The sequence below is a fragment of the Artibeus jamaicensis genome, unplaced genomic scaffold, assembly GCF_021234435.1.
Source record: "Artibeus jamaicensis isolate MK-2021 breed Jamaican fruit bat unplaced genomic scaffold, CSHL_Jam_final contig_402, whole genome shotgun sequence".
Lineage (NCBI taxonomy): Eukaryota > Metazoa > Chordata > Mammalia > Chiroptera > Phyllostomidae > Artibeus > Artibeus jamaicensis.
In genome coordinates, this window is record NW_026521818.1 from 18,020,213 (window position 1) to 18,048,092 (window position 27,880).

Here is a 27,880-nt window from a genome sequence, read left to right on the forward strand (position 1 = left end):
CGGGAGACCACAGACGTGGGCGACCATGTGCACTGAGAGATGTGTATTTCGGCTTGGGAAGAGAGAGGGAGTGGAATATTTTGGTTACTCATATTTCAGTTGAAACTACTTTTTAATACTTTACCTATTATGTCTATGAAAGCATAAAAGCCTCATTCCATCTCTTTCAATACTGGATAGTAGAAGAGGGAGAAAGAAAGATAGAAGAGGCTATTCTGATGAGCTAGGAAATACGTTAACATCTAGTTTTTCAAAATGTGTAGATATATTAATGGCTAACAAGCATCAGGTACTTCTAACCAGGCATATGCTAAATACTTCCCTTATGTTTTCATTTATTCCATACTACCACCCTCTAAGGGGTAGGTACTGTTAAGAAAACAAGCTAAGAGGGGTTAAGTGAGCAGTTTGCCCAATGTTGCTGCTTAGTGTCACCGCCAAAATTTGCAACTGGGTTTGGCTAATGCCAGAACCCATAATGTCAACTGCCTTGGAATACAGCGCTTGCATTGCATTACATTGTGTTGTGTTGTGTTATGTTGTGTTGTATTTTTATGGGTGAATGGGAGGGGTAGTCACAAACTTTGGAAAGTGAGTCTGGACTCTATGTGGCTCAAACAGGTAGAGAAAGAATGAGTTATAATACTTTCTCAACCTTCTGTTTATGATACAATCATTTTTCCTAATGTCACTGGTCTCCAAATTACTTGTCTACCTCTGATTTTACTTCTTTCCCATAACTCACTTGTAAGCATCCACTACAAAAATGTCTATATTTGTACAAGGAAGAATCTGGAAGTGGCTGTATAAAGAACGAGCCTATTGGAGCTCCTGGGAAATTTTCAATGGAAATCTAGGTCAGAGCACAGAAAGAAAAACCCTCAGGAATTGCTAAAGACCTTTTTAAAAAAGCAAGTAGAGAGACTTCAAAGAGGATCTAGTAAATGTCACTAGCCTTTTTTTAATGCCCAGTTCAGTTCTCACTCGTGCTGATTTGGGGCACCTTTATCAGGAATTGGAGCCTTCATTTTTCACTGCATTTGTTTATTTACTTATATTGGGTTTGAGGATGTTGTAGCTATTGTTACAGAATATATTTCCTTTATTCCAGGAATAGAATAAAAACTGAATGTGTGGGAGAGCAGAATGAGAATATAGATCACAGAACAGTCTCTGTATCATTTAAAATGAAAGAACACAGACAAATTTTTGAACTCTGAGTACTCACTTCTCGTCAGACAGCATCCATCATTAATTATTCTGTTTTGTTTTTCAGTACATATTTGTGTCCTTACTCTCCAGAGATTCAACTTACAAACTACTAAAATCTGTGTGTGGCCACTTGGATGTGAGTACAACACTGCCCAGCCTGTGCTGCTGCCTGCCTCTGTGTTTCTTCCAGTTTCGGAGTAAATCTGGTGTTTTCTTTTGTTTCGATGATTTCAGAGTATAAGTGTTGGTAACAGTCCCAGTCCGTCTTCTCTTGAAAACAGTTTCCGGGTAGAACACCCTTCATCTCTGCCTCTGGTGAGTGGCCTGCGTGACTATGTCAGTGCAAAGTAAGGAAATATATTCCCCAGTCACGCCTCCTGTGCCGTGACCAGGGTGCAGGAGGAGCTTAGGGCCATAATATTAGAGGCACGTTGAAGAAACAGGGCATTTCGGTCCTGAAGAAGAGAAGGACCATAGGAGGTCATAAACTGTTTTTTCAAGCAACTAATTGGAGGCAAAGGAAATTGTGGTGCAAAGGAAAAGAAGCACAGTAGTGGGCCATCCTGGGGGTTACGGGACACTGAGGGTGTTCATAAAGTTTCGCTGCGTTTGCTTGTCAGTGTTGTGTCAGAGGGAGTCAGCAATCTATCTGGGGTAAGGAATGATTCATCCCACGGATGGTTAAATGTCTCCTGTGTTCAAGGCTCTGTGCTAGAGTGTGCCGAAAGAACACCAGGAAAAATCTAGAGTAGTTCATGCCTTCAAAGACTCGACAGCTTAGTGGAGAAGATGAGAAATGCCTAGAAATAACTGTTAAAAAAAGAAGAAAGAGAGAGAGAAAGAAAGAAACAGAAAAAGAAAAGAAAGAAAACTCTAATGCCCTAGTAAAAGGTAGAGGTTCTTTGATTCCTTTACATGTCACTGACTGTAGAATAAATCTCCAGTGGGGGGCAACGCCCCCACATCTCTGTACAAGATGTGTGCCTTTGCTGGGATAAGTTGGCCCAAAGAGTCCTAAGCACGTGATTCAAATGATTGTTCCCAAGCTCATTATTGTTAAATGTTGAAATACCTTTGGTGAAGTGGTACAAGCGTATGGTTTCAGCATCTAATCTACAAATCTTGGTATTATTATTTTTTTAACTTTATTTACTTATTTTCAGAGGAAGAAGGGAGGGAGAAAGATGGCGAGAAATATCGCGGGTCTCCAGCTGGGGACCTGGCCCGTCCCCCAGACATGTGCTGTGTCAGGAAATCAGACCTTTCGGTTCGCAGGCCAGTGCTCAGTGCGCTGAGCCACACCAGCCAGGGCTACAAATCTTTTTACTGAAAGGTGTTAAAAACTAGTGGGATTGAAAAATGCATTCACACAAAAACTTCAATTCATAGTAGCCAAAAAGCGGAAAAACCCTCATGTCCATCCATTGATGAATGAGTAAACAAAATGTATTCTATCCATACAAAGACATATTATTTTCCGAGAAAGGAAAGAACTACTGTTACACACTACAATATGGATGAACCTTGAAAACATTATGCTCAGTGAAAAAAGCCAGGCACAAAAGGCCACAATACTGTATGATTCTGTTTATACAAAAATATTCCAAGTAGGCAAATCCATACAGACAGAAAGCAGATTCGTGGTTGCCAAGACATGTGGGAGAGGGGAAATTTGGGGGTGGCTGCTGACGGAAAAGGTTTCTGTTGGGTTAATAGCAATGTCCTGAAATAAGAGCGTGGTGACGGTCGCGCAACATTGTCAGCGTTCTAAAAACTACCGCATCGTATGCTTCAAACGGTGAATTTTATCTTAAGAAAAATTTAAAAACTTTTTGTAAAACCTTTTAAACGTAGTGGAAAGTAGTTCGAAATAGAATTAACACGTGCGGGCCTCCGATGGGCCTGGTTCCGGACCTGGGTTCCGCCCGGTGAGCCTGGGGCCAGCCGTCCTGTGCGGAGCTTTGCATACTGCCTGATACCTGACGGGCGTCCAATAAATAATCATTCCATTGAAGATCCTTGAATTTTTCCCCCTTTTTTACCCTATAAAAATCTTGCATGAAATTGAAATGAATGTTAAAATGGCCAGAAGACAGCTAGTTGAAGGTGCAAGGTGGGTAATTTGCTCACACGATGAGTCTCTTCTTCACCCGACAGCGAACGAAGTCGTGGAGAGCGCAGCCTCGCAGCCCCTGCGCCAGGGTGTTTCCGCGGCAGTTCCCGTCTCTTTAGTTCTGAAGCACTTTGGGGGAATGAGCGGGTTACAAAGGAGAACATTCCTCCTCCTTTGCCTACTCCTCCTTCCTCTATCGTCTGTCTGTAATTCCAATGTAATACCACTCATGCTGCTTTGATTTAGTTAAGAGAAGAAAAAGGAAGCTGGAATTTTCCTTTCAGGGTCTAATGTGTCAGAGCCATTTTCCTTCATCTGTTTCCAATACCTTTTTTAAAAACTGTAATTCAAGAACACCTTGCTCTGTGTCTACCTATTCAAACGTACATTTAGATCTTTCTGTGTACTCCTTTCTTTTATATACATCTATTTCAGTCACTTATTTTCATTACACAGTGCTGAGGCTTCTGCAACTTTACCCTGTAAGCTTTCCAATCATCGGCATTCCAGTTTTGTTTTGTTTTGTTTTGTTTTTTTCTAGACGTGTGTTATTTCAAATAAGTTGGCCACTGTCGATAGAATTGTAACTACCCAGAAGAGTCTGTTTAGGAACCAGATACTTACTTACTCAGTGATCTGCTGGGAAAATCCAGTAGGGTGGAGTGATTCTTCCTTCTTGTCCATATTTTATATATCAGGCCTAAGTAAAAAGACCAGGGATGACAAAGGCCTGCCTTTTCAATGAGGAGAAATTGGCCCTGGTTGATGTGGCTCAGAGGATTGGGTGCCAGCCTACGAACCAAAAGGTTGCTGGTTAGATTCCTGGTCAGGGCACATGCCTGGGTTGCAGGCCAGGTTCCCCAGGACGGGGCACGTGAGAGGCAACTCGCTGATGTTTCTCCCCCTGTCTTTCTCCTTCCCTAACCCTTCTCTCTGAAAAATAAATAAATAGAATCTATTTTTTAATAAAAGGGTAGAGGAGAAACTGGCCTCTCTTCATTTCATTATTTCCCTTCAGGATTTCAACGATGAATTCTCAGATCTGGATGGAGTGGTTCAACAAAGAAGGCAAGACATGGAGGGATACAGCAGTTCTGGTTCGCAGACTCCCGAATCCGAGAACTCGAGAGGTCTGGGAAATTTTTATACCGTGGCTGAAATTTAATTCTCCACAAATATCTTTGCCCCACCCCTTAAAAACCAAAAAAGAAAACCAACAACAACAAGAAACCCTTGTCTTCCTGGTTAACAACTGGAAAGAGAATCTGGGGAAAGGGTAGTTTGAAAATTCCAGAAAACAGAACTGCTTATGTGGTAAAAAAATCCATTTCCATCTGTACATACTTAATAAATGTCTCTTAAGTTGACATAATATTAGGTTGATTGAAAGAGAGAAACATATAATGTTTTCTTCCCTCTTTTGATAATACTATTAATCATTATAGCTGAATTGTCTCCGTGAGTCAGTGGGATAAGGTCACATTGTCCTTATATCATTTTATTACTTATTTATTTGATTATTGGATTTCAGTCCCCAACCACTCAACCAACTTATGAGAAGGTCCATTTATATACGTGGCTATTTTGCATGTTAAGAGCTTGACTTGCATTTGTGGTTGAGATGACAATTTGAATGTTTTGAGGAGACAACTTACTCAGCCCCGTTCTGGCCTGGCAGATTTCCATGTGACAGAATCCCAGACAGTTCTGAACGTCTCCAAGGGAGAAGCGAAGCCACCTAGGGCAGACCCCCACGTGAACAGAGTGCCTGAAGGGAAAGCCAAGAGTCTCCCTGCACACGGTAAAGAACGGGTCGGGGTGGGGGGTAGGGGGAGGGCTTGTACCTTTTTTTAATTTTCTTCTCTCTTTTTTTTTTTGTTTGTAACTTTTAAAGGGATTTCATTTTATGATTGCCTTTCATATTCCCTCCCCTCCCTTCGTGTTGTAGATCTTTGCATGTTAAATCACCTGTTCATTCAATAAAACATGACCAAGTCTCCTGCTTTACCATGAGGGATACGAAGGCGAACAGCCTTCATGGAGGTTCCAACGTTATAATGAATACTTTGAGACCATGATTCAAAAAATGCTGTTAAAATTAAAAGTGTTGAATTATTTCTCATTTACTAATGATTCTAATAACTGGTTACCAGTTGTACTGGTATGAGAACAAGGGTGATATCTGTAGGGTTCACCATTCACTCCAACGCAATGCTTGACACAGAAGAGGCTCTCGGTACACGTGGAATGAATGAAATATTTGGAAAGAATTGTAACTGCTGGTTAGTGACAGCTAGAAGGCTTCAGTTAGTATTTTCTGTGACTTCTATTACTTAGGAATAATTATCTCTTTCTGTTTTAATGCATTTTATTTTACTTTTTAATTTACCAATTTGAAAGGGAGATGGGGGAGAGAGATGGAGGGACAGAGAAAAAGAGACACAGAGAGAAACACTGATTTGTTGTTCCACTTATTTGTGCATTTATTGGTTGCTTCTTGTATGTGCCCTGACTGGGGATTGAACCTGCAACCTTGGCATACCGGGCCGAAGCTCTAACCAACTGAGCCACCTGGCCAGGGTCTAGTTTTCTCTTTTAAGGACATCTTCCCCATAGCAATATTGCTGGATGGATGTGTTTTAAAACTGTAACTTCTCACTTTCCACCCCACAGTTCAGTCAGAAACCATTGGAATCTTACACAACGTACAGTCTCAGAAATACCCAAATCTCCGCCAGATTCTTATATTCTATGCAATCGTGTAAGTAAATTAATTTACTGAAAGTGACTTCAGAAGATGATTTAGTTCTGTATAAAGGGATGATGTTTTCATATTGCCAAGAGCCATTGTAAATCTCAGTTGTGTCTAATGCGACCCAAATCTTTTCTGCAACAAGTTTTGTTTCCTATTTCCACATTTTTTTCCTTAGGCTACTAAGGTCACATTTTCATGTCTATCCCTTTCTGATTTAAACAGTGAGAAGGGAGCAAGGAAAAGCAAAACAGTTGTGCCAGATCAAGCAAAAGACTTAAATTTTGAGGGAATTAGTTGGGAAATTAAAACGAAGCATCTTTGCCCTTATTGTTTATTTTCCATCCAACCCATGTTCTCTGGATAGAGGCCAGAACAACTTCAAAATGTCCTCCCCTTTATCTGAACCTTTGGCGTTGACTTTTTAACTTCCCCCTCGGCTTCTAGCCTGTAATCAGTTGTTGTTCTGAAAATAGCCTGACCCAGTTCTAGGCTGTTCCTTACAGCCCAGGAGGATGTGCCCAGTTTGGCTTCCAGATAAAGAGAAGAATTTGTGAGTCACCAGGGAACAAGACGGGGCCCTTCTACTGAGGGAGACGTCCCAGGTGGAAGGAAGCGCGCCTGCTGGCTTGGTAATCCTCCTCGGGTGCGGCCTATTAGCGTTTCTTGTAAACTGAGAAACTTGAGCTAAAGGACACGAAAGCCCCTTCTCACTCTAAAGTTTTGTGACAAGCATCAGCCTGTCGAATAAAGATCTTTTGAATGTCTCTTCAGCCAAGTTGTTTTAGAAAATACCTTGCCTCAAATGTGCATGGGCTCTGAAGGTATCGGTTTATGAACATCTGGGCCTGGCCGTTAACCACTGAGATTTCTGTTCTATCCCTCTCCAGGGTCTGCGCACTCATCATGTCGACCTTCTACATGAGATACAGGATTAACGCCCTGGAGGAGCGGCTGGGGTCGCTGACCTCCATTGTGGACAGCCATCACACCGGGTAAGACATTTCCCTCCCCTGCTGTCATCCGCGTGCTGTTCAGATTTGTATGGCATTTGACCTGAGCGCAGCAACCTTCGTAGCAGATATTAATCAGGGATACATCTTGTATGAGACATTGTAAGTGTGTGTGTGGGAAGAGGTAGGAAGGTCCTAGACATGAATGAACTGATTGTGCATGTTCTTGAGCTGCTATAGTGTCGCCAGTGACAAGGCGAGAAACAAGCCTAAGTTTACATTATCTTGTTCTATTATCTAAGGCTCAGCTGTGACCTTGGCCCATTTCTTGGAATATAAAAGTTTCTCTAAGTAAAATGGCAAGGAGTCAAGACTTTCACAGGAAAGAAGTAATTCAAGTTACTCAGCACATTTCTTCACCTAGAACCCTTTGTATTAGCCCATCCGTTTACGAAATCTCTGACTGGGGAAACGCTCTATCGCTGTGCTTTATACCTGCCTGAACTAATGAGACCTGTGCAGATGTAGAGCCCCTTCCTTCCCATGGGGACCTTGACACACTGCCTAAAAAGTAAACTAAGTTATTCTATGTTGGAAAACATACTTTTAGCATGAGATTCAAAAGTAGAGATACTCCTTTGCAGAGTACATACCATGTGCTAGAGACTCGAGTAGAATGGACACATGCATGCACAAATACAGTTTTCTCTCACTGTCTCTCACTATACCCTACAAGGTAACCATTATCCTCATGTGACAGATGAAGTAACCAAGACGCAGAGAAAGAATTTGCTGAATGTCTTATAGCCTGAAATTGAATCAGGATTCAAACATAGGCCTGTATGACTACAAAGACCGTAGTTTTCCCAGTCTACCCAGGGCTACTTGGTTGTGAGAAGCAGCCTAGATCAGGGCTGGGCTATTTTCAGCGTGCTTCGGAATCATTCAGGGGGCTTGTTCAGACAAATTATAGGGCCCATCCCCTAAGTTTCTGATGTAGTGGATCTGAGCTTGGGCCTGAAGATTTGCATTTCTCTCAAGTTCCCAGCGATGTCGACAGTGCCGGCCTGAGGTCTACTCTTGGAGAATTATTATGCTATTCAGTGTAGGACCTTTCTTTATGTTCCAACCATTACCTGAAAGTCTTGTTCTGTGGGTTAATAGTATTCTGGCTACAGGTTATTTTTGAACCATAAATATATATACTTGACCCAGGAGTACAAAAGCCTAAAGAGTGGTTTGGAATAGGTTCATTCCTTGCTCATACTTCTCTCCCATCTTGTTCAAAATGTTAATAGAATTAGCAGTGACTCTAGGTTATTGCATACTCTTCTGTTCACTATCATATAAGGGTTTATTTTAGGAAAATGTACACCATTATGGTGTTACCATTCCGATAACTTGGTGGTGATGAGTGGGAAATTCCACTAACAAAGGCAGATGAAATATCTATTCTACTATTTAAGTAATCAACTCAAGAAGAAGTACAGTCCAAAAACTAATCATTAAAGGAAAAATCACAAAGATCCTACATGACATCAGATCAGGGAACCACATATGACGGAGAAAGTTCTGTTAGTAAAGTACTATACAGAGACACCCCCCCAGGACCTTGCTCTGCCCAGGACAATTCACCCGGCCACTATGCCCAGGTTGCCGAATCCACATACCTGATCTGATTTGATTCCATACCCTGTACCAGCTTCATTACTACAGGTACAGCCTATGATTGTCCGAATTTTATGTTGATAGTCAGTACTCTGGGTCTCAGATTCCTCACCCCAAAACTGAAAGATTTAGATTCAGGTTCTTTTTTGGGATCTAAGATTTTGGTAGTATGGATCAATGATTAAAAACTGTTTTAGTACTAGAAATTTTTTTTTAAATCTGATTGCTTTCTTAATATTTAGATAATCATCAATAATTTACCAAGTGCCTATATCTCAAAAATGGATCATATGTAAAATATGATAGACCAATCATTACCGTCTAAAAATTTAATGGTGACAAATAAATTACAACCAAGAACTAGAGAGGAGCTACAGACCATGGTTCTTAACCTTAACACAAAAATCTGATAAATAGCTTTAGATGATGTCTCCGGGAAAAAATCTCTGAATTTCTTAGTTTCAGCTGTCACAGGACTCCAGGGGGCCCAGAGTAAGAAAGAGCCCGCGCCCTGTAGTCTAATGGTGAGCAGTGAACACATCTGACAGGCGTTGAGATGAGAGCAAACCACCTCTGTAGGGCAAGTCTCGAAGGACTACAGCAGCCTCACACTGCAACAGAAATCCGATGAGAGACATTTCCACACGTCCTGAAACTTCTCCTGTGAAGCCTTCCTGCTCCCACAAAAACAAAATATGGATGTAACTGAGAAGAGCAGTGACTCTGGCAAACTTATCCTGTAGTGGGGTTAGAGAAGATATTGGAGGCTAATCAAAAGGGTTTAAGAAACCACATGCTTGAGAATAATTGTACGATTTTTGTTTGGAAGCCGAGGCCCAACACGGCCACTTAAACAAAAATAGCTTAAGGGATTTATTTCCAGTTGAGCTGTGAAATAGTCCCCCGACCTCTAGTCTGGGGCTGTGGATTACTGCAGGACACTTCTGATGCTAAGTTAAATGCTCACTCTCCTCTGTTACAACCTAGCTTTCTGTTCAAGTACATTTTAGATGTGTTTATTCCATTCCTTTCTTTGCTGTTCCTGCCCACAGTCATTTTTCTCTTTGTTCTCACAGGCAGGCAGCACCTTCCGGCCTGGGGTCACAAGTGCAATTAAACGTGGAGGTCCTCTGTCGACAGCTCACAGCTAACATCCTGAAATTGGAAAAGGTGACTGATTCTCGCCTGTGTTGGGGGCAGTCACAGTCATGCCTTCACGTGCCACAGATCAGTGGTCACAGGTTAAAATGCTTCTGGTACAGCAGGCAGCCTGAAGGACCAAATCCCACCAGGGGTTATGTGGTAAATGTGAAAGACTGTTATTTCCACCAAGAAATAGGTTTCGGTCTCATTTTCCTTGATGGTCTATCTTCTGCTTTTCTTCCTTGGTTGGAACTATTTTTCTGTGTCATAGGGCCCAGTGGCAAGTGACCCCTAACCCAGGGCCTCGGGAGGGACGCAGTAGGGAGTGCCCCAGCCAGAAAGTGCCGTCCTACCTCCGCCCAGGCCGGTTGTGGCCGTACATAAAACACTGCATTCATTCCCGGTTGGAACCCTGGGAGCTGGTGCTGTTGTTCCTCTCTAGGACAGAGGAAGACTCCAAGTTCCGATTCACTTGCTCAAGGAGACACACCTAGAAAGTTGGCAGACCTGAAGCAGGTCTGTGTGACTTCAGATTTGTCCTTGGAACCCCCTGCTTTACTGCCCTTCAGAATCCAACCATAGCCCCTGCTGAGGGCGACTGAGTACCTTTACCTATAAAGTTATCATCCTGTACGGTGGCGTTCGGACAGACCTGTCCTTATGTTTGCGGCATTCTTAGATCTCAGTAGGAGGGTGAACCAGAGAAAAAGGGAGGCACGCCAAAAGTACCCCAAAGCTACACCTGATTCACTTCTCTCTACTCCTTTCAACGTGTTTATCTCTTCCCCTCTAAAACTTTTTTACCCTGATCCTTAAGGAAAGGGCTACAGTGAAGTGTTCAGTTCGAACACACAAATGCCCGGTAGCCTTCCATTCTAGTGCAGTTGCGCCTACTTGGGAAGAGACATGAAATATAAATGAGTCAACGTGTTTGTTTTGCTACACTAAATGTTATCTAGCATTTACCCACTGAAGTATTAAGAGCAAAGGTGTTTCCAAACTTCTGTTCTTAAACCAGGGCATGCCAGGTAATTCCTATTGAATCACTGTATCTATGCACTGACTTGAAAACTTTTTCTTTTTTAAGTCCAAAATCAACCTAGAGAAGGTATGGGGTAGCAGCTAGAATTGTTTTTTTTTTCCCTAAAATGTTAGTTACTGGGAATTGAAGATAATTTTTCCTTTTTTTTTAATAATGAAATGTTTGCCAGTGTTTGGCTTCCATGCTGACCAAGTGAACGGGATGATTTTAATTTTCCATTTTGCTCACTCCGGTAAACACTGGTTTCTTTCAACAGAAAGCACACAGAATCCTGCTGCCCTTTCCTGCATTTCTCCCCTCCCCCCTGCTGGGCCTGGCTAGGACACCACATTCTGTAAGGAGGGACAGAAGAACAGGGGCTTGGAGAGGGCCCACTGCTCAGCTGAGGGGCCTGTATACCAACAGAAACCTCTGTCCAGGGCAGAAGCCTCACAGGTGGATTGGGGTCAAAGTGCATATGTTGACATTCTACAAAGTTATAAATTGCACACGGGGCTCAAAGGAATGGAAGCAAAGAAAGTTACCAGGCCACACCCACAGTCTTTTTAACCTTTTTAACCGGTCTGCCTGGCCAGCCAGAGGCAATCCTACTACAGTGCAGCACAGCCTGGTGGCGAAGCCAGCTGCTTGTGGTGGGAACGGAGGAGCCCTGGCTCAGCTCATCTTACTCTGTACCAGCAATTTCTTTCTCCTCTCCTTCGGCAACGCCTCGCATCCAAGCCTCTTGCTCTGCCCTGCTGTAACTTCCTGATTTCTGTTCACGGCATCATGGCCCTTTCAGGGAAATCTAAGAACAGTTTGTGACTCCCTTCTTTTTTTCACTTGCCACCAATTGACTAATCAGTTAAGCAGTCCTATATGACCTATCTTCAAATGTCTCCTCAAAGTCTCTTCCCATTGCCACCATCTGTGTGCCCTCTGGCCCCCTACTACCAGTCTAACTGTGGGGGATCAGAGCTCGTTATGGTTTTTATTTACATTTTCCTGATTTCTGCCGCTGGTGAACATCTTTTTATATATATTCATTGGCCATGTGGATTTTATTCTGTAAATTGCCTGTTTATCTCCTTTGTTTTATTTTTGGGTGTTTTTTGTCTTTGTAGGTATATTTGACGTGTTTTAGATACCGGTCTGTGGTTTCATTTCTTTTTCTGCCTTCTCAGTCCTGCTTTTATCTTTGGTCCTGCGGGACTGGTAGGGGAGACATGAAGTAGCAATGTGGAGGATGAAGGCAATGCTTTTTATGGGCAAAGAAGGAAATACTTTCTTAGTACTAGAAGTGGCATTTATGGTGGAGCAGTACAGAAGAAAGAGCATCAGTTCTGGAGTCAGACCTCTGTTCTTATCCCCACTCTGCCATTTACGACCTCTGTGACTGGTCTGGTCCCAGAGCCCTCTGGCCCCCCGTTTCACGTGTAACACCTGCCCCCGTGCGGCAGTGGCGGTGCGTGGTGACGGTGCATGTGTGTGACGTGCCTGACACGGATGAGTTAGGTCCCCTCCTCTTCACTCGCCCCTCGTCTGCCTGCAAGACACCCCAGACTCCCCTTCCGAAGGAATGGAACACATTCTCCTTCATTTGTTCCTCAGGGTTCCGTACCCCTACCCAGTACTGGTTGTGGAGAATTCCTTGCCCTGAATTCTTTGAAGTTCATTTACTCAGCAAACATTTACTAAGCAAATTGTTAATGTTCAACACTGTTCTGTAGTCTTGAGAGTCAAAGACATAGCAGGGTCCCTGTCTCTGTGAAATTCACACTCTTCTAGGAAATGTACAGGCGTGTTAAACACTCCTACTCGGTGTTTGTCTGACTCACGCCATCCAACGGGCTGTGTGAAGACCAGCTCCCGGGGTGTCTAACGTTTTGGGTCACACCTGGTATCTCCAGTGCTGCTGTTCTTTTTCTTGCTTCTGACTTCTCTTGGTCTCCACTGACATTTTCATCTTTCTCTGTGTAGCATTTTTGAAAAATCTCAGGCTTTATATAGGCCTTAGCAAATGTGCCCTTAATATACTCCATTCTATTTAATAACAAGGGCTTCTCTGTTATTATTTCAAGATACAGAACAACTTACAAAAGTTGCTTGAGAATGGCGACTGACCGACCAGATTGCTTGGGCCAACATGATACCTCGCGCTTCCCTTTGAAGAAGGTGCTCCCAGAGGTGTCCTGGTGGAGCGCTCCCTGCTGGCCAGAGGAGCGAGCAGCACCACATCCCCAGCCATGTTTGCACTTGGAGGTCTCCAGCTCAGGAAAGAGGGGTGGGGAGAATGATTTTGGTTCCTGTGCAATAAAAGTTGACCTTGACTCTTTGAGGAAGTTTTCAGTGCTGCTGTCTGAAGAAAACACCAATCCCGGGAGGTCTCAGGAAGGACCTGGTGGACACTCCTGTGGATGCCTGCAGTTCAGTGGCCACGGCGACTGTGTCAGCAAACACACTCCACAACACGCCTTTTCAGTCCTTCCCACTCTCCCTTACACCCCAGCCTTCAAACTAAGGGATATATCATGTGCCAACAGACCCGACGTGGTCCTTTAAAGAATTCGCCATAACTCTCCAAAGGCAATAAAGAGCTCTGATGGACAGACTTGCTTCAAAGAAATAACACCAGCATTTTTCCCCTTCTACTGTAATGTTCTAGTTTAAATCGTGTGTGTATCCTCTGAATTGAATATTGGCAAGAATATTGGGCAAAGCAGATAAACCATCCCATTTATGCTTTGTTTTGCTCCTCTAACTAATAATTGTACTGATTCTCACCCACCCCAGATCGAGAATCTGAGAGCATGGGACTGAAGCACTAAATAAACTTACTTTGAAACCAAAACTAATCTTTAAACGCAAAGGTATATGATTTGACACAGGATGAAAAACACCATATTTTTAAGATGGTAGGTGGACTATGTTACTTTTGAAAAAAAGATGTCTGTATTGAATGTTGAACCCCATTTCAGCATGATGATAGCATGCTTTTTATCTTTTGCTGACTAAAATAAAAAAATAACTGGTGGTTTGCTAACTTCTATTTACCATATGGGTTGCCTGGTTTTTATTAATAATTATTTAGGTACTGTAAGATCTGTAATATAAAGATACTCTGTTTCTATCTGCAATGCATTTTATAATCATTTCTATGAAATGTATTTTATTTAATCAGATAAGCTAATAAGTGAATTGGTTACATCATTTGTATCTGTTAGCCTCCTGGACAAGAATTGTGCCTGGCGCACCCTGGCTTTTAATAAATACTCATGGGTTAAAATGCCCTGCTAGCACTGTGCTTTGTGGGTTTCTAAACTTTTAGCTAAGACAGTATGCTTTTTAACTGCTTCTTCCTCTCTACTACTTCCAACTCACCCATCCCTCTTTTGAGTATTCATTTCAGAACTCAAAAAGTATGAGGTATTTAAATTGAGTTGCAGTAATATAAGGAAAAGAAAACGAACTCGGACATCAGGAAAACCAATGCTTGATTCCCAGGTCCGCACTTTATGAGTTATGTGACCGTAAGCAAGCTACATGGCCATCTTCCCCATTTTATTGCCAAGGCTGAGAAGACCAACGGAAAGTGTCACTGTGAAGGTCAAATGTGAGAATGTCTCAGTTAAACTATAACTCTATGTCCGGCAAGCAGTTTACTCTCATTACAGACACCATATACATTATTTTTGTAAAGTGTTTTTGTGTGTGACATTCCAGTTTTATAAAAGTTTTATGTCAATACTTTATAGTCAAAACCCGTTAGGGATTCAAAAGTGGGTCAGCCACCCCTCAAGAGAAATTTTACAACTGTGAAGAGCCTTTAAAAGGTTCAAATGTTACTGATTTAGTAATATGCCATCTAGGAATTTATCCTGAAGCAATAAGCAAAGATCTAGTCAAAAGTTTATATACAAAAATATTCTTTGCAACTTTATGATAGCAAAATATTAGAGACTCAAAATACTCAAGAGCAGAATAATTAAATGGCATTGTTATTTAGAAAAGTGTTGTCAAAGAATGACATAAATAGCATTAAAGGGGTAGGCACATAGTTTGATCCCAGTTGTATAAATATTCACATATATGTGTGGAAGTACATACACATTCACCTTTTGTATACTCTCTAAATTTTGCATAATGAACAGTTACTACCTTTTTTTAGTGGAAAAATCAGGGGTTTTGGGGGGAGGGGATGGGAAAGCAGTTACCTGAGAGGGACTTAAAGGAACCAGAACAGAATGAGCGTGGGTGTAATTCACATTTAACTGCTGCTGTCACTTTTGCCACTGTTTGACTCAGAGCGTATCATGTCTCATGTTTTAATTAGTAAAATTTAATCATTTTTCATAAACCTGAATCATCTTCCCCAAACTCAGTTTTACCCTACCCTCACAGGGTACTTTATCATTGCTGTTTTTTCTTTTTATTGAATTTATTGGGGTGGCACTGGTTACTAGTGTTTTTAATCACGTTCATTTAAAATATTAAGTAGTTCTCAGGGAATCAGATCTTACAACTGTGTATCTCTCTTCCCCTACACTATGGATAGTTTTCAGTGTTTTTTCCAACAATCAATATAGTTGACTCTTCCGAAGAGAAAGAGCGTCATCATTTCTGGATTTAGTTGTTGTTTTTGTTGTTATTACTATTACTTTAGGGATGTTGCTGCTTCTTTCATTTTTGATAACTAGCTCCTAAGTCAAAATCTGATGCAAGTGGATCTAAATGGTGATGCCCAGATCACACATCTGTATATTAACTACAGAGAAGCATGGGAAATCTGTGTGTCAAGAGCAGAGATACTTCTGATGTGCTCAGTAAACCTGCAGGTAAGTTAGCCATTGCTGCCAGTCACCTTCATACATGTGAAAAAGGAGGAGGAGGAGGAGAAGGAAGGGAAGAAAAGGAGGGAGGGGAAGGAAGAGTAGGAAAGAGAAGAAGAGGCGGAGGAAGAAGCCGCAGTAGCAGCATAGGCAAGCACACATTTGGGATTCTCAGCCCCTACTGCCTAGCTACAAAAGTAGGGGATTCTAAAGTAGGAAGGTGTTTCAGATGCTGAGTGGCCAAAAATAATAGCAAATGTTTACCATATGCCTTGCCCTTTAAAACTTAAGTATCGGCCCTGACCACTGTGGTTCAGTCGGTTGGGCATCATCCTGCAAAGCAAAAGGTTGCCAGTGTGATTCCTGGTCAGGGCACATGCCCCGCTGTGGAATTTTTTTCTCTCACACTGATGTTTCTCTCCTTCTCTTTCTCCGTCTCCTCCCCTCACTCTAAAAATAAAAATATTTCTTCCTCTTCTAAAAATGAAAAATAATAAAAAAATAAAATGAGTGTTACCTTAATAGAATCAGAAAAAAATAAACCTTAAAAAGAGATGATTGGTTGAATGCTATTCCTATACATTCTGATATTTTAGTCTATGATTACATACTATTTCAATGAATAGAAATTACCAGTCTCACACAAACAGGAAAATCTGTTATTATTGGCTTTTCAAGGTTTGTGAATATTTAAGACACCTTTCTACATACAGACCTCAATACTCCAAAGTATTTCCCAAGCAGGCATTTATCAATTCCTTGAAACCATCCCAGACACATATTTTAAGATGCCTGTTGCTTGCCTTCCACAACTCATCCTAATTCATAAATTCATGGAGTCACACCAAAAAACTTCCAATTTAAGTGTGAATTGTCTCATGCTGTTTTGATTTCTATAACCAAATAGTGAAATTCAGAAAATGCTTTTCTTGTTTATCTGTTTGTGTCTGATGATCCCAAGGTCATGAGTACTAGCATGTAATAGACAGCCCAGGTGATTTTCCTCTCAAGCATTTTATTAAAAGTCAAAATTCTAAACATCAGTAATAGTTATATCATCATTTGGGATCCATTAACCTGATCTCATAAAGGTGCCCAATGATATAATCTTTTCATGTGCTTCTTTTAAGCCTATCTCTGCTGCTAATAATATTAACAGTTCTTAACTAAATCATATATTAAATAAAGGACCTTTAATCATTGAATTTCCAGTACCCCTGTGTTTTTGCTTACTGTGAAGCTTTATCCAAAATAATTTATAGATTTAATGCAACCACAATCAAAATTCCAATGCCCTTTTTCACAGAAATAGAATAAACAAAATGCCCTTTGTTCCTCCTTCGAAGGAAGGACAAAAGACCCTAAATAGCCAAACAAAGCAATCTTGAGAAAGGACAATGACTGATGCACAACTTCCCTGGTTTCAAACTGTATTACAAAGCTATAGAAATCAAAACAGTACAGTACCAGCATAAAAATAAACACATAGATCAATGGGAAGAAAGAACCAAGAAACAGACTAGTGAGATACCACTTTACACCGGTCAGGATGGCTATCATAAACAAAGCAACAAACAACAAATGTTGGAGAGGGTGTGGGGAAAAGGGGTCCTTAGTTCACTGTTGGTGGGATTGCAGACTGGTACAACCATTATGGAAAACAGTATGGAATTTTCTCAGAAAAATAAAAATTGACCTGCTTTTTGACCCAGCAATTCCACTGCTAGGATTATATCCTAAAAATCCTAAAACATATCAAAGAACCTATGCACCACAATGTTCATAGCAGCACAATTTACAATAGCCAAGAGTTGGAAGCAACCTAGGTGCCCATCAGTAAATGAATGGATCCAAAAATTGTGGTACATATACACAATGGAATTCTATGCTGCAGAGAGAAAGAAGGAGCTACTACCTTTTGCAACAACATGGATGGAACTGGAAAGCATTATGCTGAGTGAGATAGGCCAGATGCTGAAAGACAAATACCATATGATCTCACCTTTGACAGGAAGCTAAACAACAAAACAAACAAGCAAGCAGAAAAAAAAAAACAAAGACACTGAAATAGAGAACAAGGGGACAGTGACCAGAGGGGAGAAGGAAGGGAAGTTAAGGGGAAAAAGGGGGAGGGATTTGGAGGAACAAATAGGAAGGACACAGGGACGAGAACTAAGGGGTGTGGAAATAGGAGTGAGGTGGGGAGCAAGGGGCAGGGGAGGCTGGGATGGGAGAAATAGACAAAAAACTGTACTTGAAAAATAACTAAATAAAATTAATTTAAAAAAAAGAAACAGACTAGTATATACATGGTAAATTAATTTAGGACAAAGAAGCCAAGAATATACAATGGAGAAAGGACAGTCTCTGCAATGAATGCTGCTAGGAAAATGAACAGCCACATGTAAAAGAATGAAAGTATACTACTTTCTTAAACCATACACAAAAGTCTTGAATGTAAGACACAAAACCATAAAACTCATAGAAGAAAACATGGGTGAGGAGCTCGTTGACATCAGTCTTACAAAGATTTTTAGGATCTGATTCCAAAAGCCAAGGCAATCAAGCAAAAATAAACAAGTGGAACTCCATCAAACTAAAAAGCTTCTGCACAGCAAAGGAAATTATGAATGAAATGAAAGGCAACCTATGAAATGGGAGAAAATATTTGTAAGTCATATATTTGATAAGGGGTTAATACTCAAAATGTATAAAGAACTCATACGACTCAATAGCAAAAATAAACAACCTGATTTTTCAAAATGAGCAGAAGTTCTGAATAGACATTTTTCCAAAGAGGACATACAGATGGCCAACAGGTGCATAAAAAGAGGTTCAACGTCACTAATAATCAACAAAACTCATATCAAAACCACATGAGCTATCACCTTATACCTGTTAGAATGGCTGTTACCAAAAAGACAAATGAGTGTTGGCCAGAATGTGGCAAAAAGGAAACCTGTGGGCACAGTTGCTGAGAAAAATATAATAAATTGGTGTGGTCACTGTGAAAAACAGTCTGAAGGTTCCTCAAAAAATTAAAAATAGAACTGCTTTATGACAGAGCAAATCCACTTCTGGGTATATATCTGAAGAAAATGAAAACACTAAATTAAAATATATATATGGACCCCATGTTAATGGGGCATTGCAGCCTGATTTACAATAGCCAAGATATGGAAACAATCTAAGTGTCTATCAACAGATCACTGAATTTTTGAAAAATGTGTTGATACAACTTTCGGCCAAGATGGAGGCATAGGTAGAAACACTGTGCCCCCTTGCACAACCAAAATAAGGACAACAATAATTTAGAAACAAAAAACCAGAACGAACAGAAAATCAAACTGTATGGAAATCCAACAACCAGGGAGTTAAAGACCAAACATTCACCTATACCAGTAGCAGGGGCAGAGACAGGCAGCGCAGACAGAGAGGACTTACGGCGAGGCAGCAGCTGGCAGACCCAGTGAGGTGATGGACTGTGGAGGGGTGTGGTGCACAAGGCAGCTGCCGGACCTGGCGGTCCCACATTTGCACAGATAAACCAGGTGAAACTGGGTAGTGGGATAGACTGCACAACCCAGGGTCCCAGCTCAGGGAAATAAAACCTCAAAACACCTATTGAAAACACCTGTGGGGGTTGTGCTGCCAGGAGAAACTCCCAGCCTCACAGGAGAGTTCATTGGGGAGACCCACAGGGTCCTAGAATGTATACAAACCACCCACATGGGAATCAGCACCAGAAAGGCCCAGTTTGCTTGGGGGAAAAGGCGGAAGAGACTGAAATCCAAGAGAGAGCAGCACGAGTGACACTGTTCCCTCTCAGACTCCTCCCCACATACAGCATCACAACACAGTGACATGAGTTGCCCCACCCTGATGAACTCCTTAGGCTCTGCCCCTTGCTATGTAACAGGTGCATCAAGACAAAAAAAAAAAAAAATGGCCCAAATAATAGAACAGATCAGAGCTCCAGAAAAAATACAACTAAGCGACGAAGAGAGAGCCAACCTATCAGATGCACAGTTTAAAGCACTGGTGATCAGGATGCTCACAGAGTTGGTTGAATTTGGTCACAAATTAAGTGAAAATATGAAGGCTACACCAAGTGAAATGAAGGAAAATGTACAGGGAACCAATAATGTTGGGAAGGAAACTGGAACTTTTATCAATGGAGTGGACCAAAAGGAAGAAAGAAACACCCAATCAAAAAAATGAAGAAACAAGAATTCAAAAAAATGAGGAGAGGCTTAGGAACCTCCAGGACATCTTTAAATGTTCCAAATTACAGGGGTACCAGAAGGGGAAGAGGTAGAGCAACAAGTGAAAAAGTTACTTGAACAAATAATAAACGGGAACTTTCCCGATATGGCAAAGGAAATAGACTTCCAGGATGTCCAGGAAGCTCGGAGAGTCCCAAAGAAGTTGGACTCAAGGAGGAACATACCATGCACAACATAATTATATTACCCAAGATTAAAGATAGAGAATCCTAGAATCAGCAAGAGATAAGGGGACAGTCACCTACAGAGGAGTTCCCATCAGACTGTCAGCTGATTTCTGAAAAGAAACCTTGCAGGCAAGAAGGGGCTGGAAAGAAGTATTCCAAGTAATGAAAGGCAAGGACCTACATCCAAGATTACTCTCTCCAGCAAAGCTTTCATTTACAATGGAAGGGCAGATAAAGTGCTTCCCAGATAAGGTCAAGTTAAAGGAATTCATCATCACCAAGCCCTTATTATATGAAATGTTAAAGGGACTTATCTAAGAAAAAGAAGATAAAAAATATGAACAGTGAAAGGACCGCAAACTCACAGTTATTAACAACCAAACCTAAAACAAAAACAAAAGCAAACAACTAGAACAGAAATAGAAACACAGAAATGGAGGTCATATGGAGGTTTAGCAACAGTGGAGTGGGAGGAAGAGAGAGCAGGAAAAGGTACAGAGAATAAGTAGCATGGATGGTAGGTAGAAAATAGACAGGGGGAGGGCAAGAATAGTATGGGAAATGTAGAAGCTAAAGAACTTATGACACATGGACATGAACTAAAGTGGGGGAATGTGGTGGGAGAGGGTGTGCAGGGTGGAGGGGAATGAAGGGGGGAAATGGGACAACTGTAATAGCATAATCAATATAATATATCAAAAATATAAATAAATAAATAACATTCTAATATTGTAGGCAGTCACAGTGAAGAGTAAACAGTCACTGCCTTCTCATTGTATATGCTGCTATAATAAGCCCCTGAGGCTTATTCCATGTTTGGTTTTAGTGCTCCCAGTTGGGAACTTTTTTGTGTGTGCACAATAAACTTTTCCTAATTACTACTTCAGTGTTTCATTGTTGCTGGGTTTTTTTCCTCAGCTATTGCTGAACTTTTTTCACAGGTGAGAAATCAAATCTAGTCCTTGTTCGTCCATCCGGGATGAAGATGGAACTCCCACACCAGGGAAAAGTTGACATCAAGGACTGTGAACCAGACAGAAGGGTTAACTTGGTAACAGCGCTGCAAACCGAGCTAGCAAACCTCGGTTTGCGGAACGAGAGAGAAGCGGTTGAAACTGTTAAAGCCGGGAAGTTGAGGGGGGCCCACGGAGCTGGAACTGAGCTCTGAGGCAGGGGCATGCCAGGTGGGGCTAATGCCTCAGAGACTGCGTAATGAGGCCGGGTCTGCAAGTGTCTGGAAAACCAGAAACTGGGTTCAGCTGCTGCTACAGGAATAAACTGCCATTGCCAGGGTGCAGAACTGAGAATGAGGTGACACTCACTGGAACAGGAAACATTCCAGAAGTTCTCAGGAAGCAAACAAGAAGGAGCAATCCCTTCATCCCTTCCAGTTTCACAGGCTCTGGCTAGTACCTTGTATTAGCACAACCAAACAAGGAGACACTGGCAAAACAAATATGGTTGGAAGAATCGTAACATTAGCACCACAAAGTGGAGTCTAGAAGGGAAGGCTCGGAGCTAAGAGATCACAGCTTAATAACTGGCTACCACACCTCCAGTGGCTACTCAGCTGCCATGCACACCCTTCTATACGTATATGAGAAACGAGAAACACAATTCTACATTTCCGTCTAAGGAGACGTCCTCATCCTTACCTGAAAACGATGAGATACGATGTCCCAACGTTCATTGTACCCATCTCAGTGCACAGCGACCCCTGAAAGCTGCGTGGAGACGTGGCTGGCACCCACCACAACCTCTTGTGCCTCCTCCAGGAGTTCCCAGCCTTCCTCGGGCCCAGGGTTTGGCAGGTGTTTTGCCTCAGTGATCCAGGAGCACGAGGACGCCAGGACTGCCTCCGGCTCACAGAGCTCCAGCCGAAGGAGAAGGGGTGTAAGTAAACAGGTATCTATACCATGTCTCCTACAAAGCAGGTACAAAGCAGACTTCCTGAAAATCAAGGTGTGCTAAAGCACCAAGGAAGCAACTGGCTACCAAAGCCACTCATGAGACTGCACCCTCTACTGGAGGGGTAAAGAAACCTTATCATTACAGGCCTGGTACTGTGGCTCCCAGTGAAATTAAATCCACCGAACTGATTTCTCAAACTTCCCTTCCACCACCTGCTGTAACAAATGGCTCAGGACTTCAAGACAGAGCTGCGCTCACAGAGTGCAGCTTTAGGTGCTTTGCAGGAGGCAAGGGAGGCCTATCTGCCTTGCATTTTTGAGGACACCACACTATGTGCTGTCCATGCCAAACGTGTAAGAATTATCTCAATGACATCCAGTTAGCACGCCGCGCACGTGGAGAATGTGCTTAAGAGTTCCACTATGATGGAAAACATTTCATTCTTTAAAAATAATAAAAACTCTCCTAGCTGTTATTGGTAGATTTAAACATTGTATTTTTTCTCCATGGGGTCAAAAGATACCTAAGTATATGATTGCGAGTGGAAAATAGGGGACAGAAGTCAGGTTTTGGCAGTATTTCCATTTTCATTTGATTGTGAATTTTACAACCACCCTGCCCCCACACAGCTGATCCTCCACAGAGAGCAGACGTTGGTAGTCAGTGGTCAGAGCCAATCCTTGCAGCCAACGATCTAGGTGAATCCCTCCCACTGACCTGCCAACAGCGACCAAGGCTCAGCTACAAGAGGAAGGTGTACAGCCCACAGGGAGGACGCACTTGGGTACCCAGCTTGGGTGATTAGGAGGCTGTGCCTTTGGACCCTACAGGACACCTACTGCATTAGGCCACACTACCAAGACATGAAGGCAAAGCAGCTCTACCTGATACATAGAAACTAACACAGGCAGGCTGCCAAAACGAGGAGACAGAGAAACATGGCTCAAATTAAAAAAAACAGATCAAAATTCTAGAAAAAGAACTAAACAACATAGAGAAAAGCAATCTATGAGATGCAGAGTTCAAAACGCTGGTTATAAGGATGCTCAAGGAACTTGGTGAGGACCTCAACAGCATAAAAAAGACCCAGGCAGAAATGAAGGATATGCTAATGGAACTAAAGAATAATTTACAGGGAATCCATAGTAGAGTGGATGAAGCCAAGAATCAAATCAATGATTTGAAACATAAGGAAGAAAAAAAAAACAACCAATCAGAAAAACAAGAAGAAAAAAAGAATCCAAAAAAATGAGGATAATGTAAGCAGCTTATGGGACAATTTCAAGCACTCCAACATTCACATCATTGGGTTGCCAAAACAAGCAAGAATTAGAAATCTATTTGAAAAAATAATGAAAGAAAACTTCCCTAATTTGGTAAAGAAAATAAACATGCAAGTCTAGGAAGCACAGAGAGTCCCAAACAAGATAGATGCAAAGAATCCCACTCCAAGACATATCACAATAAAAAGACAAAGGTTGAAGATAAAGAGAGAATATCAAAAGCAGCAAGAGAAAAAAGTTAGTTACCTACAGGGGAGTTCTCATAAGACTGTCAGCTGATTTCTCAAAAGAAGCTTTGCAGGCTAAAAGGTATTGGCAAGAAATATTCAAAATCATGAAAAACAAGACCTACAGCCAAGATTGCTCTACCCAGCAAAGCTATCATTTGGAATGGAAGGGCAGATAAAGAGCTTTCCAGAGGAGAAAACACTAAAGGAGTTCATCGTCATGAAACCTTTGTAATATGAAATCTTAAAGGCACTTATTTAAGACAAAGAAGAAGATCCAAACTATGAACAATAAAATGGTAATAAATACATATGTATCAACAATTGACTCTAAAAAACAAACTGAGCAAACAAGAAGAACAGAGACAAAATCATGGATACAGAGTGATTGGATGGTTGCCAGATGGGTGGGGGGAGGAGGAGTGAGTGAAGAGGTGAGGGATTAAGAAGTACAAACAGGTAGTTACAGAATAGCCACAGGGATGTAAAGTACAGCATGGGAAGTGGAGTAGCCAAAGCACATATGTGTGACTCACAGACATGAACAGTGGTGTGGGGACTGCCTGAGGGAGTGGGCAAAGTGGGAAAAACTGGGATGACTATAATAGTATAATCAATAAAATACAATAAAACCTATATGCATAAACACAGGAACATAAAGCATTACTGAGAGTCAAAATGTTTCAGTGAACAAGTTTCAGCAGTCCAACCTTATAACAATATAAATTTACTTGTTAAGTTTTTCTGGACAATGCCAACATTTTGATTATTGTTAAACAAGTAAATTTTTCTTATCGATGGCAACTAAATGGGGTTTGTAGCATTTTTAACTACCGTAGATACCATCTATTCACTATACTTCCTAACTGAGCTGTACTACATGCAAATACATGTTTTTAATGTTGTCTATGTTCTGAGCTGTTCCTGTAAGTTTGCTATTAAAATACATTAAACTAGGGGAAAAATAGACAGGGAACAGTGAACAGGACTGAGACATTATTTTTCTTCACTGTGCACATCCCCATACTGAACAGCAGCCCCGGACTCAACGAGTTCTTCCAGCATGGAGAGGCAACATGGCCCCGTGAGGAGTCCAGGGATTTGCACATCCTGCCACACCCTTGGATCCCCACACTGCCCTGTGACCCCTGGTTGCCCCAGATGGTCTCTGTGGAGAGAAGGGGCTTTAAGGAGTTGGAGGAGCCCCACCATCCAGCCCTGCCCATCAGGCCCTGGATTTCTTCTGTAGATGTGGGGACACCAAGGAGGCATCCAGTTTCTCTGCCAGAGACCCCTCACTGAGGCTCAGCCTGCCTTCTTCCACCACTTCTCCAAGGAAGAAGGTACAGGCCCCAAATTCCCAACACAGGTGAGCTGGCAGCAATGCAAGCAGCTCAAAAGTGTGAAAGAGGAACCTTGGAACCAAAGGGACAGAGGAAGAAGAAAGAGGAAAAAGAAGGGAAGAGAAAGGAGGTCTGCCCCTGCCTGTCTCGGCCAAGCCACGGAGCTCATCTCTGAGGCCTTTGGGGAAGGCAGCTCCCACCTTTGAGCTCTGCCAAGCCCCCCAGATGGCACGCACACCCTGCTTCAGGGAGCTCCCAGTGAACTATCTGCTGCCCACAGGGAAGGCATGAGGGAGGCAGCTGACTACCTGAACAGGGCAGGTGCAAACTCCTGCCCTGAGAGGGTGGGATGCTTCCCCAGGACTCTGGCCCCAGCACTGCCAGCCACCCACTTCTCTCCTGGTGTCTGGCCTCATCCCTGGTCCTGTAACTCCAGGGACCATTTCTGTATGTAACTGGACCAAGAATGGGGGAAATCATGCATTCAAAACTCACTTTTAAAAAATTAATTAAAAGTAAAATAAAATCTGGTCACAGTACCACCTAATTATTTGGTTCCCTAACGACTAACTTGTAAAGTTAGCCTCCAACAAAACTTGTATGAAATATAAAGAAGAGAGAAAAGAAAATTATTACTATATACAGATTTATAATACACACACCATACTAAGCAAGGAAGAAAACTATGGACAGCTGCTATTGTCTTCATCTCTGTAACGAATCACAGACATATTTATCTATAACCTTTTCCCACTACCCATTTTATCTTTTCTTTGCCCTCAGAAAAAACCTCAGCTGATCACAACTCTAAGGCAAAGTGACCCAAATTTCTATTCCTGAAAGGTCTTAATTCTCAGATCCTTTCTTGTTTGTCTTCCTCTCTCTCTCTCTCTCTCTCTCTCTCTCTCTCTCTCTCTCTCTCTCTCTCTCTCTCTCTCTCGTTGCCTATTGGTTTGGCGGCACTAGTAGAACAAAATGGCCCTTTGGCAGTCTCACCTTCCAATTCACTGGAAACACGGCTTGTTAGGAAACAAAACCTCCAAGCCAGCAGAGCTCACAACTGCAGGGATGGGGAGCACGAAGTCCACAAGTGGGTTGTTAGACCCATGGCTGTGGACAACACACACACATGCCTGTGTTGCCTTCCGCTCCACTGCATCTACTGCATCCTCTCAGGGAGAACCCCACGCTTTCAGGGTACCTCTCCTAACTGGCAGTCTTACAAATTCCTCAACAAGCCAGACCACTGTTCTACTTCATCTGAGTGATGAAGTACACTGTAAAAGCCAATGAATTCCATGGGCACTAGCCCTCTGCTGAAATTCGTTTGTTGTGAATAGCGCTTCTTGATCAGAAGCAATATATTGTGGTGTGTGAAGTCTCCACGATGGTGAATAAGGCAGAAACATCATGAACAAGGAAAGAAGATCAATATCAAGAACGCATGTCTATTCCAAAGAAAATACATCTCTTTCCCCTGGTCTGGAAGAGGTCCAGTGTCACAGTCTTGCCAACAAGTGGCTCAGCCACCATCTCTGCCATTGCCAGGGGAGGCACTCAGCCGGGTCAGCCTTGGGGAGGGGAAGCTCGTCTGGAGGAACCAGAACAAAGCGTCGTGACAATCAACATTTATTCTCTATTTAAAGATAAAAACCTCAATGGGTGATTTTAGATTGAATGCAGAGCAAGAACTATAGCCCTTACAGCTGCACTTCCAAAAACAAAAGGAAGAGAGATCCAGAGGTGCCATCTGCCTCCCCATCAGCATTGCACTTGTTAAAATGCTATTTATTTAGCCGACATTCAGTGAGGAAGCCAGTCAGCTATTGGGGTGAAAAAATTTCTGGGTTGCTTGTCATTAAATCGTTCTGCCGACCATTTCAGGAGCGAGCAGTGGTGCATGAGCAATCTGCATTTCCTCCAGCGCACTAGACCTCGTTCTTTTAAGGCTGCAGCAAATTTCCATTCCAAAGGTAAAGTCACCCATGGGAACAAAGCCATTTCTTGCTAAACTAAGAAAGAAGAACAGTCACGTGGTAATTCCAGGGCCCTGACACGGCTGATGTGTGCACTGTTGTATGGAGAGCGTGATGTGCCATTGGCTTTACCGACGAGCATAATGTGCCTCAATTCATTTGCCAGGCAGTTGTTCCAGAAAGGCAGTTTACTGACAGGAGAAAATTGAAGGCAGAGTACTGATTGCACAATCAAAGCCAAGTGGCTGCTGAACTGAATAAAATGCTACGTAAATCCTGAAGTCCCCCTGGAGTCAAGAAAATTAAATAAGAAGGAGAAAGAGGTATTAACTTGCAATAAAACACAAAGTGATTTCAACTTGCGTTGCCCTATCCAACTCACCTAGTGGGCTAAAACTCAGGAAATTGGTTTCTATCCGGGCTCAAATGTCTCTCCCTGAGCAGAATCCCACGGACAATCTTGGTGAAGAAGTGAATGAGATTTGGGTCAGCATGCACATCCTCTAACTGTCATTGTTTTTCACCTCTTGGGGGAAACTTCAGAGAGATTTCCAGGTGTATTTTACATCCTTCTGAATGATCAGTGAGTAGTGCGTGCCTTTGATGGTCTCCGCCAACACTATTTTCTCTAATGCTGCAACGTGAGATTCAGCTTCTGGCAGGCCTATCCCGCAGGCTCGTGACGGTATTGATCCTACCGCCCAAATGGAATTTGGAATGAAGTTTTATGAGAAAAATAACACAATAAATAGAGTCTTTGAGGGGCCTGAGCCCACTCGAGCCTCCTGACCTTTTTCCTTGTGCTTTCAGTGTCGGGAATAATGATTAATTTCAAAGAGCAATTGATTCGTGCCTCCTTTCGAGGGGCAGAGGATTAAACTGGGGGGGAATCCACACTTTACACCAAGTTACAGTCTCTAGAAGAAGGATCGTAGACATACACTCTCCCCTGACCCAGCCAGAGAATAAAAGAGCATAACAGGGTCCAGTCAGAAC

General features: G+C 42.2%; 1 protein-coding gene across 6 annotated transcripts in view; it reads left to right on the plus strand.

Annotated features, from left to right (window-relative positions):
- GRAMD2B (GRAM domain containing 2B) overlaps positions 1 to 14,161 on the plus strand; it is a 113,576-nt gene extending 99,415 nt beyond the window's left edge. For 5 of the 6 annotated variants that reach the window (XM_053665331.1, XM_037138225.2, XM_037138223.2 and 2 more), the window contains 8 exons: positions 1,277 to 1,348; positions 1,447 to 1,527; positions 4,344 to 4,455; positions 5,004 to 5,126; positions 5,999 to 6,086; positions 6,968 to 7,072; positions 9,775 to 9,868; positions 12,944 to 14,161. In XM_053665331.1, the coding sequence (XP_053521306.1) occupies positions 1,277 to 1,348; positions 1,447 to 1,527; positions 4,344 to 4,455; positions 5,004 to 5,126; positions 5,999 to 6,086; positions 6,968 to 7,072; positions 9,775 to 9,868; positions 12,944 to 12,985 (717 nt within the window). In that variant the 3' untranslated portion in view covers positions 12,986 to 14,161. The remainder of the gene's footprint in view (positions 1 to 1,276; positions 1,349 to 1,446; positions 1,528 to 4,343; positions 4,456 to 5,003; positions 5,127 to 5,998; positions 6,087 to 6,967; positions 7,073 to 9,774; positions 9,869 to 12,943) is intronic. The other variant, XM_053665332.1, reaches the window with a different exon arrangement.
- Positions 14,162 to 27,880: the final 13,719 nt, after the last annotated feature.